Genomic DNA, 19,060 nt, shown 5'->3' with positions numbered 1-19,060 from the left:
AAGGAGAGTGAAGGCAAAAACTAGGTAGTATTTAAGTAGTTAAGAGAAAGCTGCAGGATCAGATGTCCTCCTTCATGAAGTAGAATAACAGGGTACCCACCCTGAGTCTGCTGTGAGTAATTAAACACATGCACCGAAAGGCAGCGATTTTCAGACGCAGTGAGGTATTCGAGAGCGCCCATGTTTCCTTCCCAAGTGGTTCTCCTGGAGGATACGTCATTTGTGACTACGCATAGTGTCACATCTGGGCACAAAGTGTGTGTGGTGTTCTGTGTCTTTTTCCTGCTCTTCTTAGCTTCATTTCCCTTCAGCATACCTGTCCACCATGCTGATGTATGTCTCACAGGAGCTGCGCAGTGTTTTGTACATGATTCTGCTGTGATCTGTTAATCAGGTCTCTGGATATGACCTTTCTATTGATTTTAGTTTTTCACTTTTGTCATCAAGACACACAGACATTTGTGTGTACATATCTTGGTTTATTTATCTGCGTTTCTGCTTTTTACAAATTGAAATATAATTCATATATAAAATCAGCCTTGTAGTGTATAATTTTGTGGTTTTTAAGTATATTTGCATAGTTTTGCAACTATCGAGTTAGGAATATTTTCATCATCCCAAAAGAAACTCTGAACACCATTAAGCAGTCACTCCCCCTTCTTCCAACCCCTGCCGACACTTACCTACTTTCTGACTCCATGGTTCTGACAGTGCTGTACATTTCTTCTAAAAGAACTCGTATTATAATACATGGTCATTCAAAACTGCCTTCTTTCATGTAGCACACTGTCTTCATGGTGAGCATGTACTATGAGTTCTTTCCTTGCCTTTGCCAGAAAACAGGCCACTATATGGCTCTCCCACGTTTTTATCCATTCAGCAACTGATGGGCACTTGTATTATTTTTATTTTGAGTAGAATTGCTGGTCATGTGGTAACTCTTGTATTTAAACTTTGAGGAACTGACAGACTGGTTTTCAAAATGTCTTCACCAATGTGTAATCTCACAACCATAAGGTTGGTGAGATGAGGGCTTTGATTTTGCCACTCCCTTGCCACATCCATTGCTGTCTTTGGGAGTCACCAGTGGCTGTGAAGTGAGATCTCATTGTGGTTTAGACTTGTATTTCCAGTGATGTTGAACATCTGAATGTGCTTCTTGGCCACCAGTATATTTGGAGAAAGGTCTTTTCAAATCCTTCATCCATTTTTAAATTGGGATGTTTGTCTTTTTATTGTTGAGTGGTGTAAGAATTTTTTAGATATTCTGGATACTAAAACCATTATCATTGTATGACTTGCAAATATTGTCTCCCATTCTGGAGGCTCTTTTTTTGTTTTACTTTGTGTGTTGTCTTTTTACTCCTCAATATCTTTTGAGGCACAGAAGTTTGATTAGTGAAGTCCAGTTTATCTGTTTTTTCTGTCATTTTGTCATTGTATCACATGTGGATTTGTGTGACCACCAACCACAACCAAAATACAGAAAACATTGATTCCTTTGCCAAAAGACCTCCCTTATGTGATCCTCTGTTCACACCAGAAGCTGTTTTTGAATCATCATTGTACCTTCATTGGCCTGCGAGTTATTTGCATGTGTGTGTTCACTGTTATGTTACTGTTTTTATCTAATAGGCTGAAACAAGCCAGGGGGCTCTGGGCACACTGGCAAATGTGGTGACCTCCCTTGCCAACCTAAGTGAATCCTTGAACAATGGTGACACTTCAGAAATCCAGCCAGAGGACCAGTCTGCAAGTGAGATTACTAGGTATGAACCTATGAGGGTAGGGAGCCCTTCCTTACCTGCCCCTTCCCGCACATATAATTGCTGTCTTGTGAGGGTGAGTGGCTGCATTTTGGCATCCATCTTTGACTTGCTTGTTTTGCAGTGCTGGAAAATGAACTCAGCCCTCACACATGCTAAAAGCAAGCACTCTGCCACTGAGGTACATGCCCAGCCCTGCATCTTGTGTTTAGTCAAGTTGTCACAAGGATCTTTCACATCTGTCTTGTTTCAGTGAGAACGTGGGCCCACTTACATTACATGATATGAAGCAAGCAAAATTGCTTTTCATTCCAAACAATGGGAAGGGAGATCTTTCTGTGGACACATGTTCCTTATTTGGACTTTTGTTCAGTGCACCAGCACAATGGTAGCTCCTCCTTCCTGCTTCTGTTTTTAGCCATTTTTTCTCAAGTCTGTTTTTTCTAAGTGGTGAATTTAGACTTGAACCACCAATGATGGAGAACAGTGGCTGGTCCCAGACATAAGTGACCAGTACCAAGGACTTCCCTTCGCTGTAGCGTGGCTGGAGTGTTTTCCTTCCACTCATGGTCTTACTGTCAGGCTAGCCAGGTGTATACCTGAAGCCCACATGAGTACTCTGTGGTTCTCCTATTCACTTGCAGTCCGGTAGAGAGATTCAGATCTAAGTCCAGGGGAAAGAGGATGGGATTCAGAGTGGATAGAATTCTGGTTCTGCACAATCTGGATGTTCTTGGAAAAGTTATTTAACATCTGTATGCCTCAGCATTCACATGTGTAAATGGAGAGAATTTTACTGTTAGAGGGTAGCTATGAAATGTAGAAATAAATGTAAAGATAAATATTATACACAGGTGCTTAAGATGATATATGGATAATGCATAAAAACTTCCATTGTTAGCCCTTCTCTCATGAGGTGGAACTGAATTATCTTTTCCTCAGTGCATCGCTTTTCTAAATGATATTTCAGCTAGTGCTCATTGCCATTCTTTTTTTTTTTTTCCCCAGGGCATTTGATACCTTAGCTAAAGCACTTAATACCACCGACAGCGCCTCGCCTCCAAGCCTGGCAGATGGGGTAGATCCCAGTGGAGGAGGGAGCATCCACGTCATCAGCAGAGACCAATCAACACCCATCATTGAGGTTGAAGGCCCCCTCCTTTCAGATACTCACGTCACATTCAAGGTAAGTGCATTCGGTCTACATGTACCATCAGTCTCCCCAGCCTTCTGGGAGCCAGGCTATCAGAGCTGGTCTGCAGTTTTACAGTAAAACCTCGCAGTATGCTCATTTTCTTGCTGTACTGTTGGACGTCATGGTTCCAGCACAGGTGGTATTCCCACTGTGAAGCATGTCCACTTGTCTTTGGCTCACAGCATTGTTCGGTTCTGAAGGTAACCCTGAAGGAGGAGGTGTGACCCATCATTGCCAGCATGGGCTGCTGTGTGCTAACCAGCAAGGGCCGAGGCTGGCTGTTTGGCCTCTGCCTTCCCGGGACAGCCTGGTTTCAGCATAGGTTTGGGAGTGCCTTTATTCCTTTCTGTGTAGAGAAGTCCTTTGATAAGCTCTTTAGCAAGTAGGCAGCCAGCCACTGGTCTAGAGGCCACATTGCCCTCTAGAGTCACAGGAGGGAGACTCCTACCATCCTATGGGAGTCCCGTGCTCCCCTGCCCTGGCCTGCCCTCCTGCAGGGCACTCTTTGGGTTCCTGAGGCCTCTCAGTCTCTAGTGTCCAGAGTGAGACTTCCTGTCTCCAGTGCTCTTTAATGAAGAGACCTGGCAGTCATTTGGGAAGATCAGATTTTCCCAAGGGTGCCCAGGACATGGCACAGAATCAGTGGGATTCCGGCTTCAAAGACACTATAGCCCTTGTGAACATCAGAGGCCCTGAGTTCAGGCCATCCGTTTTTCTTGTGAGATGTCGCCTTCCAGCATGTGGGCTTCTGCTCAGTGTCCTCTCACTGACATCTTGAAGCCACCTACAAAAGTACCTGCCAGCCCTTGAAGTTGACCCTTGTACCCTGATTCCATTTAGATGTTAACCTAAGGCTTGAAATGGAACAAAATAGATGACAGATTAGTTGAGACAAGAGCCGACAGGATGGTTTTTGAATGGGTATGCTGTGAAGTCTCCTCGGGGCTTTCAACCATGATCCTGGGTCAATGAGCAAAAAAAACAGTGGGGATCTGGTACATGCTCCTATTTCTTGAACATACCCTCCACTAAGAACAGGTCCATGGGCTCTGCAAAATCGAACACTGTCCCTGACTGCCTCTGTTCTTAAAACTGTATGAAGATGTGTGTTGACAGACAGAGCCATCCCGTCTCTTCTGTGTGCCTCCTCTTTTCCAGCTGACAATGCCCAGCCCGATGCCCGAGTATCTCAATGTGCACTACATCTGCGAATCTGCGTCCCGACTGCTCTTCCTCTCCATGCACTGGGCTAGGTCAATCCCAGCCTTCCAGGCACTTGGGTAAGTGACCTTTCGTTCTGTGTGTATCCTTGAGTAGCGGCCTTCCCCTCTCCAGGACTGACCTGCAAGGTCTCTGAGTACCTTTTCAGTTTGCCTGTTGCTGTTCCTCATTCGGCAGCCCTGAGTTTCTTATTAAATGTAGTCAGTAGACTAGAAGCAGGGGGCTGTGGTGGTCAGTCCTTCAGTGCCCCTCACACTTTAATGGAGCCTCCTACATGTGCTAGGAGCTGTGCCTGGGCCCTTGGCAGGACGACTGGAACTCAACTCTGCCTTCCAACAGAGTCCCGGCTCACATTACTGCATAAGCTACCTTGCCTTGTTGCAGTCAGCACAGCAAGGAACACAGAGTTGGCTCCTGTTCCTTGCTTGCACATGAAGCATCACTGTGTGTCTGGGTCATGTTTCCCCTAAGTCTCAACAGCAGCTGTGCCATATGCTAAGTCTGTACCAGCTACCATTGTGGCTCTCAGTCTGGCTGGAAGATACACAGCTGCATGAAAATGGAAACACAGTGAGAAAACACATCCTGTGAGGAACTGACCTCAAGTAGAGTGTGGAAAACACTAGAGAGAGGCCAAGTTGTCCACTGGTGTACATCCCTGCCTTGAGACAGGCAGAGCTGAGTTTGGGGCCATAAGAATAGCATTGGCCAGCTGTAGGGCCTTGTGCAACTCACTTCATTTCTCAGAGCTTCCACTGTCTTCCCCATAGAATCTTTACAAAGGGTTGAGGTCCAGAAATCTCTCAGCCCAGTGCTGGGCATTCAAGATGGCACTCGGGAGAAGTGGGTGTGGTGCTGTAGAGTTGGATGCTAGGGCTCCAGCCATGCTCCAGAATAAAAAGAGAGGCAGAAACTGGGCATGGGGGCACAAAGCTACTAAGGAGACAGAGGTGGGATGATCATGAGTCCAGGGTCAACCAGGGCAAAGGTAGCTGCAAGGAAACTACAAACAAAAGAGCTCGGGGCGTGGCTCAAGTGGTAGTGCTTGCCTGGCTTATTGGAGGCCCTAGGTTCAGTTTCCAGTATCACCAGCAACAAAAAAGAGATGGACTGGATTGACTTGCATTCTTGGCAGAACTGGACAGGCACTGACTGACTGCTAAATAAGTGTTGCAAGTTCCTTGTGAACGCTTTAGGACAATAGCCCTTGCTGCCACCTGATAGATGGTGTAACTTTGGCCTCCTGTTCTTAACCCATGGTCATCAGTACTATTAGGGAGGTAAGATTGTATGTGGGGTTAAACAATGATGACCCACTTCCTTGATTGTGGGGTTTTTTGTTTGTTGTTTTGTGATTAATTTTTAAAATTGTTGTGCTGGGTGTGTACATTGTAGCATTTACACAGGTTCTTACACTGTATTAACTCACCCCCTCCACCACTCTCCTTCATCCCTCCTCCTGATTCCTGGAACAGTTTCAACAGGTATTATTTTTGCATTTATATACATGTGTATACATTATTGCACTGTATTCATTCTCCTACCCCTTTCCCTGCCCTCCCCCTGTTGTTTTCCATTTGAACAATTTGGAGTCTTCTCCACAGGGTTTCTTAGGCTAGGCTAGGTAAAATATGCTACCGCATTTAAAGTCATCTTGATTATATTTCACATATTTGTCTTCATAAATTAGCGCTCAGGGTAGTAATCAAAATAAAATACAATGCATGCATCTGTGGTGTGGTAGTGGCTCTGTGCAGCAACCCAGTTCTCCTTGGAGCTAGGCCAGCCTTGATGTAGCTGGAGGAAATGCTCTGCCAAGACAGCCCAGTTTCTTTTGCCTCCTGAAATCCTGGGACAGGTGGAGGGATGCTGCACCTGTCAGCTTGGAGAATAAGGATGGATTGTTTCACAATATGCCACCCAAGCTAACGCCTCCTTTTGAATAGCAGTTACCCAGAGAGAGCTGCAGGCAGGGTAGTATCTAGCAACCTCAGTCCCACTGAGGTTTGTGTGCCTCCTGCCTTCCAGGGTTGACAGAGTGTTTCTGCCCTTCATTGTCCACATTCAGCTCTTGTCCTTTGATGCATGTAGCCTCTCACGACCTTGACTGTAGGACCTCAGCCACAAAAACCCATCTCTTAGGACAGAGCCACGTCAGGGCCGCTTAGGATTTAGAAGGTTGTAGGAAACCATGGTTTGGCCATCCCTTCTAAAGCCTCTCATTACTTAAATCTAAAGAATCTTTTTTTAGGAGAATATTGTCAGAGGGACTTCACTTAAAACACTGGTAGACTAACTCATTTTCTAGGAGAGAACGGTCCCGGACACACTGTAGGCCTTCCCCACAGCCTTGCGGGGTCTCCTTGTGTGGCAAGTGCTGGGGCTTAGAAGTCTGCATAGCCCACCTCCCTGGAGAAGTGCCACATACACTCAGCTTCACATCCCTGTGTCCCCAGACAGGACTGCAATACCAGCCTGGTGCGGGCCTGTTGGAACGAGCTCTTCACCCTTGGCCTGGCCCAGTGTGCCCAGGTCATGAGTCTCTCCACCATCCTGGCGGCTATTGTCAATCACCTGCAGAACAGCATCCAGGAAGGTAGGGCGTGGGGATGTGGGGGTGCCGTGTGCCTTGGTCCAGCCTGTGCCCACTGGACAGAGCCCATCACTAGCTGAAGGCCTCTACCAAAGCTTTATCTGTATTTACCAAGACTAACAACTTGGCAGATTGGCCAGCCTTGATGTCCCCCCATCCACAGGCCAAGGAATGCTTGACTGATAAATCATGGGACCTTTGCCAGTCTGTGCATTTGAATTTTTAAAGACTGGAAAAGTCAGCACCCTGAATAGCATGTAGTGATGTCTTCAGCAAAAACACAGCTTGTGTTTTCATCTTCACTGAAGTTGCACTTTCAAGAATAACTCAGGAATGGCCGGGTCCTATACAGTAGGGTGCTTGAGGTCTTAGAATGTGAGTTACCTAGTGCCTTTACTTTTCAAATTAGTCTCCTGAAGTAGTTACTGAATTTTAATGAGATTTGTTTAAATGAGCTTTTATTTCCTTTATTTTTAACTGAGGGTAACCATACTAACGGCCTTTAGTATAGTATTGGCAGAAGGATTAAATGAAATGACATAAAATTGTTTTGACAACTAAAAAAATGCCATCTCTTAATGTTCAAGTCAGCAAACACTCATCTGGGACCTGCAGAGATTTACTGATAAGAACCGAGACTGAGTTCTACACAGACGATGAAAGGAAGTACTCTCTGGTACCTACAGGCCAAGGGTGCTGGGGATAGGAGGGACAGAAGAGTCACTGTTCTTGGGTGGGTCACTGATGCAGAGCACACAGGCAGTGGAATCTGGGTACTTGTTACTTTACCGTTTCTTTTCCATATGTGGCCCCTTGAAGAAGCTAGTTTCATTGTTCTTGTCAGTTCTTCTCAGGGGCTCTGTGCTGTTGCCTTCTAGATAAGCTTTCTGGTGACCGGATAAAGCAAGTCATGGAGCACATCTGGAAGCTGCAGGAGTTCTGTAACAGCATGGCAAAGCTGGATATAGACGGCTATGAGTACGCATACCTTAAAGCTATAGTTCTCTTTAGCCCCGGTAAGACACTCGGTGGGGACTCGTGACACTTTTGCACTGTGTCTGCTGACACTCCTGAACACGATTGTGTTGTCAGTGACATAGAGAGCCCGGCCACATTGCCTGTGCCCCAGTGTTGCCATAGGTGCCTCACTAGCTGCATTGTACAGAAAGCCTGTTAAATCTTTGCCCTCAGTCCCCAAAGAAACAAACACACTGGTGCCTGCAGACATCATGTACTGAGTAGATTTGGTCTGTGTCCTAATTACACCACTGGACAAACAAGACTGCAGCATACAAAGTCAAGTGTACTACCACCCAATGTCCTTTCTCTTTCCTTTCTCTGGCTTTGGCTCTTTGCCAGGTTCCATATTCTGTTAGCATATGTAATCCAGGCAGAATGAAACTCCTCATGCACTTAGCAGCTTCTGGGGATAGCAGTGTAGCAGCTGCTGCAGGCCATGCCTAAGGTGCGGTCAGAGCTGTTGAAGAGATGGCAGGACTGTTGGTGGGAACCAAGAGGTGCCTGGGCTGGCCTCACTCATAGCCCTCCCCATAGCTGTTCTCTCAGAACCTCTAGAGAGGTCCCTTGGGCTGTCCACTGTTCTCAACTGCAGGGGTTGGACACAGTATATAGCCTTTCTCTTCTTCCCCAACACTCCATGCACAAACAACAGAATAGCTGATAAAATTGGGAGAAATTGTGTAATTAAATATCTAGAAAGTAATAATTTCTAACTTCATGTAATTTTAAAACCTATGTTTTTTAGATGTCCAGAACCGTCCCGGGGTGTGGGGGGAGGAGAGTGGGCTGCCCAGGCTGGGGTGGCCACTCAGGAACCCAGCTCCCTTCTGGAACCTCCCAGTAATCCCTCCTTCCATCAGCCTTAGAGTTCAATTTGTTTTACTTAAGAAGTTTGTCAGAAGTCTGACTAAAAAGTTGCCTTGGGAGGTCTGCAAGTGAGACTTTCCAAATGCAGAAGGGAACTTAGGGTACCTTTCTGTTTTCAGATCACCCAGGTTTGACAGGCACAAGCCAGATTGAAAAATTCCAAGAGAAGGCACAGATGGAGTTGCAAGACTATGTGCAGAAAACATACTCAGAAGACACCTACAGGTGAGGCCCTCAGGCCCAGGCTCTTGTGGGGGGGAGGTGGGGATGAGGGTGGCTGGGTCAGTGTTTTGAAATATTAATTTCTATTAGCCTTCCCGTTTCTAGCAGCCTGGCAGTGATATGTGGTAGCTTGTGGAAGTGCCAGGCCTGCCACTGCTCCTGTACACCTGTGGCCAAGGCATCAGACACATGGCACATGGAGTAAATGCCCGGCAGTGTGTTCAAGGCTGACTCTGCATGAGACTTTAGTTCTTCCGGAGACTCCCTTGCTACATGCAAGTTAGCCACCCTCGTGCATATTGGACAGCACGGTTGTGCAAATCTGCCAAAGAGTAGAATGCATGGGCAGCTACTCCAAACTGCTTCTGACCCACTGGAGGCTGTGTGAATTTCTGCTGCCCTTTCACGGGAATTACTTCATTTTTCCCTCTCTAGACTTACGCCAACTGTGTAGAACTCAGTCTGTGGGCGCCCCCAGATACAGAGGGGCTGCCTTCTGGCCATGTGCTTCCCCAAGGCATGGTAAGCAGTTGTCCTTGGTTTGGATCAGTGCTAAAACCATGCCAGTCCCCAGCCATCTCTTTGGTGTGACGAGGGACCTGCGGCTAGTGCCCCTGGTAGGCAGGGAGCCTGCTCTTTCTGCACACCTCCATGGCCAAATGCAGTTTTTGCAAAATGACCTTCCACAAGAATCACTGAAGATTTATCACTGTGAATCGAGAATGATTTCTGCCAGCTTCCATGCCTAGAATGCCCACCTCCAGCCTGGCACGCAGGCACATTCCCCTCCAAGGCCACAGGCTTGCTCCCACAGCTCCCAGGGCCAGGAGCCCCCACAGGCTCACACTCTATCTAGAATCACCTTAGCATTAGCTCAGTGGCCTTGGAAGGTAATGTCATGTTCCTAAGAAACCCTGAGCCAACCTTGATCCCGTCCAGGATACGCAAGTGGAAAGGGAGGTACCTTGCGATTCAGAGCCAAAAGTAAGATAAGGAGGCTTTCTGGTAAGACTCAGAAACAGTTCTCAAATAAGACGCCCTAAAATGGAATATACTCTCTTTACACTTTCATTTTTTAGTCTTTCCCATTGTGTCTGTTCTCTTACTGGCTGTTCCTCCTGAAATGCCCTCCTGTGCCTCCCCATTGTCAGCATCTGTGCTGACACGAGCCTCAGCCATCCACCGAGGCCCAGTTATGACGGCCTGTACTCCAGGAAGTCTGCCCTGATTTGCTCTTGCTGACTCCTGAACCTCTTCAGCCTGTTTTACACCTCAGAGTCTAAGGTAGTACCCCTTCACTGCCATGTGCCCTGCAGGATCAGAGCATGGCAACTCAGGGTGCCAGGCGAATGGATGGTGCTGCAGGAATGCTGTTTTTGTAACACCGATAACTTTTTTTCCCCCCCCCTGGAAGTACTGAGGTTTGAACCCAGGACTTTGCACTTGCTAGACAGGGACTCTACCACTTGAGCCACGCCCCAGTTCTTTTTGCTTCGGTTATTTTTGAGAGAGGATCTCCCTTTATACCCATGCGATCCTCGAACAGCAGTCCTCTTGATATCCATGTCAAGTAGCTAGGATACAGGCTTGAGCCCCGATGTCCAATAACCTACCCCTTTTTAAAACAGCTTTCATGCTGTAGAAAACATAAAATATTCTACAAGCAAAAATGGGAAAGAAGAGTGCTCCTGTTAAAAACGTAGGACTGTCCAGAGGATGCTCATATCATTCTGTGTACATGCTTTCAGAAGTCACCTATGCATGTGCAACTGAGATCATAAAATCAGGTGTCATAACCTTTCTTTACCTCATGGGAAACCAGAGCACAGGCTCTTTATCACTTTCCATGGCTAACACTCCTGACTAATAAAAAGGCGGGTCATTTGCAGTTTGGACTGGGGCCCCTGGTACTGCAGTAGCATCCTAGCCCACATCCACTTTGCTCCTCCCAGATGGCTGGGGCTGGGGAACTGCAGGTCATGTGAGACGGCACCCTCCACCCTCCATGGCAGGGGCAGGGAGGGTCGGGGTCATGCTGGGCTCTCATCAGGTTTTCTCCAAAGGAGAACTTGTTTGACTTCTTCACATATAATAAGGGCAACGTTTTACTAGGGAAAAATCACTTTACATCCCAACCCTGAGCCTGAAGTCTACTTGTGAGCACTTACATTGAGCATCCTTCTAAGTGCTTTACAGACACCTAGAACACATTGTCCCGTGGTGCTTTACTGCCTTCTTTTTCTGCAGTGCTGGGGTTTAAACTCAGGCCTACACCTTGAGCCACTCTACCACTAGCCCTTTTTTTTTTTTTTTTTTGATGGGACTGGGGTTTGAATTCAGAGCTTCATGTTTGCAAAGCAGCACTCTACCACTTGAGCCACTCCTCCAGTAGTTATTTTGGAAATAAAGTCTCTTGAACTATTTGCCTGGGCTGGCCTTGAACCGTGATCCTCCCAATCTCAGCCTCCCAAGTAGCTAAGATCACAGGCTTAAGCCAGCAGCACCCAGCTGCTATCCTTACTAGTAAGTACGTAACGGCCCTTAACCTGTCATCTGCTGATGAACTTGGAGGTTTTTTTCCTTTTGTGCAAGTGAGGAGAGGAGTTACAAACAAAATGAGAACATGTGTACACTCACCTGTTTAATTTTTGTTCTCATGATAAACTCCTGAAAGAGGAACTGTTGAAATCAGAAAAAACAAGAGGCAGGTAGATGGTGGTCTGTGCAGGGTTCCCAGAAGCCAGCATGGGCTGAGGGTAGCCAGCCACTGCATTTCTCTAATAAGACTCCCTCTTCCAGATTGGCCCGGATTCTTGTCCGTCTGCCGGCACTCAGGCTCATGAGCTCCAACATAACAGAAGAGCTTTTTTTTACTGGTCTCATTGGCAATGTTTCAATAGACAGCATAATCCCATACATCCTCAAGATGGAGACAGCAGAGTACAATGGTCAGATCACAGGGGCCAGTCTATAGTGCACGCCACGACCTGCTGACAAGAGACGACAGCCCTGCCAGGACCGTGCAGACACAGGGAAGTAAAAGTAATGGTACCTTGGGATGTGCAAATATCTCCAGCGTGTTAGCCACTTCCTGCCTGGTGTCCTCTTACCTGTTAATCCCAGACAATAGCAACTAAAAGACTAGTAGGATCTTTTCCTGCCATAAGAAATGTTTTAATGCCTTTTGATGAAGCAGATTTTGGAACAATATTTTAACTCAATTTGTATCTAGAAATCCTCAAAGGGCAAAAAACAAAAATGAGGTTTTATAATGTCAGAGACTAGTATTAAAGAAAACTAAAAGAACCTAAGAGAACAGTATGTGTGTAAATATATTAAAAATGTCCTTGGAATTAATAGTTACTAATTACCAGGGTAACATTAGCACTTTCTAAGCACTTCTTATAAAATTTGTAATGTTAAAAACACCTTGCCTGTGGGCAGGGCAAATGGAAAACTGTCTTTTGCCGAAATGCTGATTATTGTGAAAGCTCACGAGCGGTGAGGAGACAATCATTGGTGTTAAGGAGAGGACGGCACTCCTAACTGTGTGCACCTGGCAGCATTGAGCGAAACTCCTGTGAAATGTGGCTTATTGGTGTTGTGCCTCAGTGCAAGGGTGGTAGTGGCACAATCAGTGGTGACACTAACCAGGAGCTGCCAGCACAGCATCCTGGTCTGTAATGGGTGTCTGCATGTTCTTCCAGAACTGGGCTCTCCTCTAATGGCTGCCTTTCAGAATTGGACTGCAGCTTGTCAGGCTTACCTGCCAAGTGGGTTGTGTGATCCTTCCAGTGACTGAAAACACATCCATGTCCTCTCTCCCACTCATGGCAGCTGGGACTTTTTGACCAAAAAGTGCAGGGTGGGCATTCTGAACCCTTGACAGCACTTCCTGACTATGACTTGGGGCTGCATCCTGTCCAGGAGTGTGGCCTCTGGAGTAAGGGGTCCCTTCTTGGGGTGCTCATTCCTGGTATCCCATGGAGGGTGGCCTGTGTCTCTGGTTAGTCAGACCAGTGGCTTAATGGGGGCTGTGCAGGGCCCTGGGCCTGGTATAGCTTAATGGAAGATGTCGGGACGAGTTCTTTCTGCTGATCTTCAATGAGAGGAATTTTCAGTGTCTACACTTGCCATCTGTTTTTCAGTGTTCTGACACAGTGCACACTGGTTTCCCAGGTGCTCACCGTGCCAGCAAAGCCCCCTGAAGCATTTAAAATGAAGAAGCAGGATGCCCAGTCTTTGAAAAGCAGCCCTTAGGCCAGGCACGTGGCATGTGCCTGGAACCCCACAGCACTGAGGAGGCAGGACAACTGCAAATTTGAGACCAGCTGGGCAACTTGGTGACAACCTTTCTCAAAACTTAAAAAAAAAAAAAAAAAGTGGGGGGAAGAGGGAGAGGCTGTGAATGTAGCTCAGTGATAGAGCACTTGCCTAGCACATACGCAAGACCCTGGGTTCTTGCCCCAGGACTGGGAAGGAAAAACAGACAATTCATTCTCAAACTCAAGGTGATACTCTTCCTCCTTAGCAAATTATATTGGCCAGTTTACGGGAGCAGACTTTGGTTACAAGGACGTTATTCTAACTAGAGCACACAGAATTCCTGAGGAGTAAGTCAGTAGCAGGCCTCTCTTGAGAAGAGTGGCCTGTGGGAGACTGGGTTGGGCGCTTTGTATTTTATTTTTTAAATTACCTCCTATAAAGTTAAGTTTGCATCTGTTGAACCTGTGATTGTATGAGGTCCAGAATCTCAGGACACTCCCTGCCCTGCAGCGCGCTCATGTGGCTCCAGGTGTTGGCAGCACTGTTGGTGGGAATAAGCATGGGCAGTACTGCCAACTTCCAACTCCCCATCTGAACTCAACTGCGTCACTTACAGGTCATGCCTTGGGCAACACTAGAGAGCAGTGGGGATGGCAGTTACAAGATGACAGAAAGGTTCTAAGAGGGTGGGTCTTGCCCATCTCTACCCGGGAAACACATCTGTGCACCTTACACAGTTGCCTGTTTTTCTGTTCTTGCAGTTTGTCAGTATGAATGTGTTGATCCTTGTTCCCAGGTGCTCAGTGGTGGTGGGGCCTGGACTTCCTGTGTGCTAGGCTATTTAGATGAGGGTTGGATGAGGAAGTGAAACAGCACCAGAGAAAAGTCAAGTTTTTTGGCATTCAAGTACTTTAAGAAATGATGTGATTAACTGGAGGTTTAGCTCCTGGACTGTGTGCAAATGAGGACCATATTCTAGGGTTGGAGGGAGCCTGGATCCCTAAGGAAGGTGAGGGGAAAATACCACTATTTTAGCCCTCGAGGTCCTGCTTAAGTCCTACCACTGGTAGTGGCCAGCTTCAGGGGACCCTTTTGGGCTTTGAGCACACCTTGACTGGTTTCCCACATCTTTTTGGCCTTACGTTGAAGTGGTGTTTTCTTTAAGGGTCACATCCACATCACCCAAGTTCTTGCTGCCTTTGAGTGCAGTGTGGTTTCTGTCTCTTGCCAGAGTGCTTTAGGAAAGTTAACCTAAAGCTAACAGTCATTTACCAAAATCTCAACCAAACATTTGGGCTCCAGCTTTCACAGGCTTTTCACCCTTGGTAGTAAAGTACTTTGTGAAAGTTTGCATCTGGTGAATTGAGACCAGAATGTGCCCAATTCCTGAGCTGATTTGCCATGGAACCTGGCCGCCCCTCTCTTAATGAGTGCACAGTGACTTGGGGAGAGACGACAGACACACACTGTCACTTCTTGGTTAAGTGGACTCTTTTCCAGAAGTATCTCAAATAATGTTGGGTTAAGGTAGTTATGTGTTAAAATTTGTGGAGGTCATTACACTTACTATGATAGGACAGAAGAGATGTAGAAAAAAGACCAAATTTCTTAAGTCAATACCACTGGTTACATTACTCCTAAAAGTGATTAATACAGAAGTTAATCCTCCTAATTTGAAGTTTGTGTGTAGTGAGGGAGTTGCATTGTTTGTCTAACCTCTGACATCGGTTGCGCCTGCAGTTTTGGTTTTTGGTGTTTATACTGAAGTTTGGGTGTGATCGCCCATGTTACGCTGTTGAGAGCTGGTTCTCTAGCTTGCATTAGATGTGGACTCTGTATGGGGCAGTCAGAAGAGCTGCCAGGGTGTGACAGTGGAACCACAGCATCCCCACCACACACTTGGTTCTAGGGGCAGCCATGGCACTGGACTGAGAACTAAGGACTAGCTGGTGCCTTTCCCCTGGGGGAAGCCCTAGGCCTGTAGGGGCACTTCCTGCAGGGCCTTGGGCTCTGCTCAGCTGCTGTGGCTGGCAGTTAGTGCCCAGCATCTATGGATCTGCCTTCTGGGACCTGGTCTCAATGGAGGGTATAAGCTGCTTGCCTGCTTTCCACTATAAACAGCTTGATGTGCATTGAAACTGTCCTCCGACTCCTGCTTTTCTCCTAGCTAGAGGGCCCTAGGACCATCTCCGTCTGCTGGGTAGAGGCCCTGCCTCTTCCCTTACCCAACCTCCAGTCTCCAGGTTATGCAGCTCTTTGAAAATGTCAATTTTTATAGACACAGGGTTTGTTTGGGTCTTTTGTACACAGGTTTTGGACCTTCTCATTCTGTGCCTCCCACCAGTGTGCACAGCCCTGGTCCCTTTGGCGACACTGTGCATATCCAGAGTTACAGGCCTAGATGACTGAATGAATGTACGTGTGTTTATATCTTCTCTGTACAGTGTATATAGTGTGTACATAGGTGTATATTATGTATACAGACATGTAGCCACGTACCCAAACTTCCCTATGTTGTCAGGACAGTTTATGGGTACATTGCTAATGGAAATGTGGGTGTTCCAAGGTCTCGACTGGAGAGGTGTGCTGGTCAGTTTCATAATTGCATTTCCCTGAGGAGTGGAGAGTACCTGGGAAGGGCTAGGCAGTCAGTGGCCCCTCTGCACAAGGAAGCCTCCAGCCAGAAAAGGCTGTGATAGGCAGGCCATTCTCTGTACTGTCCAGGTTCACAAGGCCAGGAAGCTGGGCGACAGCTTGTCCTAACATCCAAAACTAAGTGGTTACTTCACCCTGCTTTGGAACTCGGTGGTGGAAGCTGTCAGCCTTCTCCACAGCTCTGAGCTCTTGCATGGTCTACAGGTAGGCAGTGTCAGGACGTGGGCTGGCCCAGGTGTAGAAGCATCTCCCAGAGGTGCTGCGGTCGCCCATGCTTACTCTGTGCTCAGTGCACACGACTTGGCACTGTCTTTGACCAACAGACTTTCCCGTCTAATGCCAGGTGAAGACCATTGGCCTTCCCAGCATTCTTTAAGTGTGAGTGCTAACTTTGTGGCATGGAAAGTAAAATTATTCCTCTACCTGGAAGCAGGCAACTGAAATCCACTCAACTCTTTCTATTATGATTTAGATTTTAATGTGGATATGCCCTTAAAACTACAGATGCCAAATTTTCCTTATCCACCAGATCTATCTGATGAAATGTGTACCCGTAACAAGGCTGTAAGCTGAGCCAGGGTGCTCGGGCCTGCGCAAGGGAAGCACCGGATGATGGCAGAAACTCACATCACCATTTTTGCTTTTTATTCTGAAATAAGCTATGAAAATGTTTGAAAACACTTTCTGAGCCCATAGTCCCCAGTGCCTTTTGTGAGACGTGGGCATTCACCTTTCTGCTTCTGCTGCATCCCTGCCCTCACCCACCGTGATTGTTCGACCTTGCCTTGCCTGTTGTGACAATCACACTACTGAACGTTGCTTTCCAGTTAAAATACACATGGATGTCTGACAGCAACAACCTGTAAGCTTAAAAAGTACCGAGGGGGGAAATGCCAGATGTTTTTATTTTCAGTTAAAAAGCCAGTAATTTTGTTGTCTATTCATTAAACATTGAAAAAAAAATGTTTAGCGACACTTAACAGGTTGCAGACTGTGTTAGTTCAGTGTTTGAGTAACAGTTGGGTGTGGTAGACTTTACATCCATCAAAAGTGTCACCAGTTACCATTTTAACGACCCTAGCAGGCACGGGCTCTCAATGCTGCTCCATCTACAACTCAAGTGCTGGAATATTTTTCTACAGTCTCCATTTTCCCAATGATCTTGTAAATCAGTGTTCAACTAGTTTTATAACTGAAAAGCTGTACATTTTTCATAGCACCAACCGTAGTTTGACCTACAGTTCAGATTTCTGTTAAAATGTGGCTGTGTTAACAGCCATTTTAAAAACATGTCTGTTAAAGGAAAATCGGGTGAGGTTTTCTTGGGACCGTTTTCTGTAACCTCTGCCCTTCACAACATAGAAAGTAGTGCCCATGCCACCTTTCAATTCCAGGTTTAAAACCTTTTGAAAGCTGTGACTTTACAGCTCTTCCCCCCCATGTGAAATCAGCTTTGTTATGTGATGGCATTTAAAAAAAATAGCATGTTCTTTTTAAACTGAGTTTTGTATCTGATCAGTGTCTTCAGTCTTGAAGAGGAATTTGCATTGTTGTTTGTATATAGAGTGTTGCAGTGCATGGGTAGCTTTATGCATTTTATTAAATGCTGTTTCAATGTGGCATTACTGTTGTGGCTTACTACTACTACCTAAATGAGGTTTATACTATTAAAAGTGAATTAAAGAGTAGTGTGCATCCTTATTTCTCCAAACAGTAACTAACAGCATCCAGCCCAGAAACCAGCAGTTGGTGGCCTCTACAACTTGAAAACAAAATTGATCCCTTAGGAGAAACAAGGCCAAAACCCTCTGGTGAACACACTGCTACCAGTGTGTCAGATGTAGAGTCCTCACGGAGTCTTCTCCGAGTTTCTCCCATCTTTTGTCACAAAGGAGAAGAAAACCTTGAAGAGATGACAGCAGCCCATCAGTGTTGATTCCCATGAGCCAACATCTGCCTATGGAATGGTTCAAACCAACAGTACAGTTACCCCATAGACATATCCGGCAGCTTCACCACACCTCTGGCAGGCACCCCATAGCCCATCACACCAGGATCAAGCCTGAAGTCAAGTCCAAGACTTGTGTCCCCCTGGGCTGTGAACATTGTTCTCTAAATAAAGAACTGCTTTGGTTCAAAGCCTGGCTCCTACCTCTCACCCACAGAGAGAATGAACACACCCAGAAGCTTTCTGTCTCACTAGCTCCAGAGACCTAAAGTTGGGGACAAAGGAACTACCTGCTTCCCAAGAAGCCCTGCAACCAGGCAGAAAGGCTACCAACGGAGTTGCTAGGCTGAGGCCACAGTAGGGCTCAGCTGGGTAGGGCTAAGACCAGCACCCACACCCACAGGAGGGATTTCAGTGAAAAAGGTGTTTTTTCTACTACTCTCTAAAGTAGGGTGGACAGGCAAGGCGCTAGATTGCACTTAAACACCACGCATACCTATCCATTACACATTAGCGCCGTAGGCCTGAGCATCAAATGGAAAAGGGCCCAAGTTCACACAGCTTAACATAATCGCCAGTGGTTTCCTGAAGCACACTAGCACCCTCACCGCGCTGGCCTGCTGCCTCCTGTGGCGGATGCTGCCCTCAGTCCACTGTACAGAGGAACAAGGTAAGGGCCCGAAGAGCAGGACTAGCCAAGCCCCATCGGGAGGGGGAGGGTGGCATCTCTGTACTTCTGAGCCCCACAAGCCCTGTTTAGTTCCAGCCCTGCATTCTGTACCCCATAGTTGTCTGATCAGCTTTTTCAGGGGTCTATGGTAGACATTAAGGTGACCCTGGAGGGCTCTGCTGTCTGCTGAGGGCCGAAGCCAGTATAGCTGAAGAGGCAGTGGTACCTGAAGGAAGAACTAGGAAGACGTGACACCCTCTAAGCAAACCTAGCAAGCCAGGGCTAGCTAAGAGCTGAAGCCACCTGCACAGCTCCCCTCAGCAGGGCCCCAAGTCTCCAGTAAGCACCTTCACCCTCCCTCCATTCCTGGAAAGCTCCCTGATAAGGCTCAGTGAGGCTGGCTTGGGGAGAGGCCACAGGACTCCCCAAACTCTGGCCCATACATGGACCCCAGGAAGCAAGGGCAACTAGGCTTCAATTGAAAAGATGAGCACTGCACACAGGGTTGCTTTGGATTACTAAAAATACCTAAACGACCCAAAAGGAGGGCCATCCACCCTGCCAGCCATAGCTAGCCCCAGCTGGACGACAGCCCCCATGTCCTCCAGGGTGAGGAGTCTGAGAAAGATTCAGTCAG

At 47.0% G+C, this 19,060-nt stretch overlaps 1 protein-coding gene across 14 annotated transcripts in view; it reads left to right on the top strand.

The window, feature by feature from the left end:
- Positions 1 to 19,032, top strand: part of Nr2c2 (nuclear receptor subfamily 2 group C member 2) — a 77,299-nt gene extending 58,267 nt beyond the window's left edge. For 11 of the 14 annotated variants that reach the window (XM_020175598.2, XM_074044471.1, XM_074044469.1 and 8 more), the window contains 7 exons: positions 1,636 to 1,769; positions 2,775 to 2,952; positions 4,120 to 4,241; positions 6,639 to 6,778; positions 7,654 to 7,791; positions 8,782 to 8,887; positions 11,684 to 13,287. In XM_020175598.2, the coding sequence (XP_020031187.2) occupies positions 1,636 to 1,769; positions 2,775 to 2,952; positions 4,120 to 4,241; positions 6,639 to 6,778; positions 7,654 to 7,791; positions 8,782 to 8,887; positions 11,684 to 11,858 (993 nt within the window). In that variant the 3' untranslated portion in view covers positions 11,859 to 13,287. Of the gene's footprint in view, positions 1 to 1,635; positions 1,770 to 2,774; positions 2,953 to 4,119; positions 4,242 to 6,638; positions 6,779 to 7,653; positions 7,792 to 8,781; positions 8,888 to 11,683; positions 13,288 to 17,519 lie in introns of those variants that run through there. The other 3 variants (XR_012436395.1, XR_012436394.1, XM_074044479.1) reach the window with 3 other exon arrangements.
- Positions 19,033 to 19,060: the final 28 nt, after the last annotated feature.

This window comes from Castor canadensis, chromosome 10 (genome assembly GCF_047511655.1).
Source record: "Castor canadensis chromosome 10, mCasCan1.hap1v2, whole genome shotgun sequence".
Classification (NCBI taxonomy): Eukaryota; Metazoa; Chordata; class Mammalia; order Rodentia; family Castoridae; genus Castor; species Castor canadensis.
This window is presented reverse-complemented; position numbering and strand designations above follow the sequence as displayed.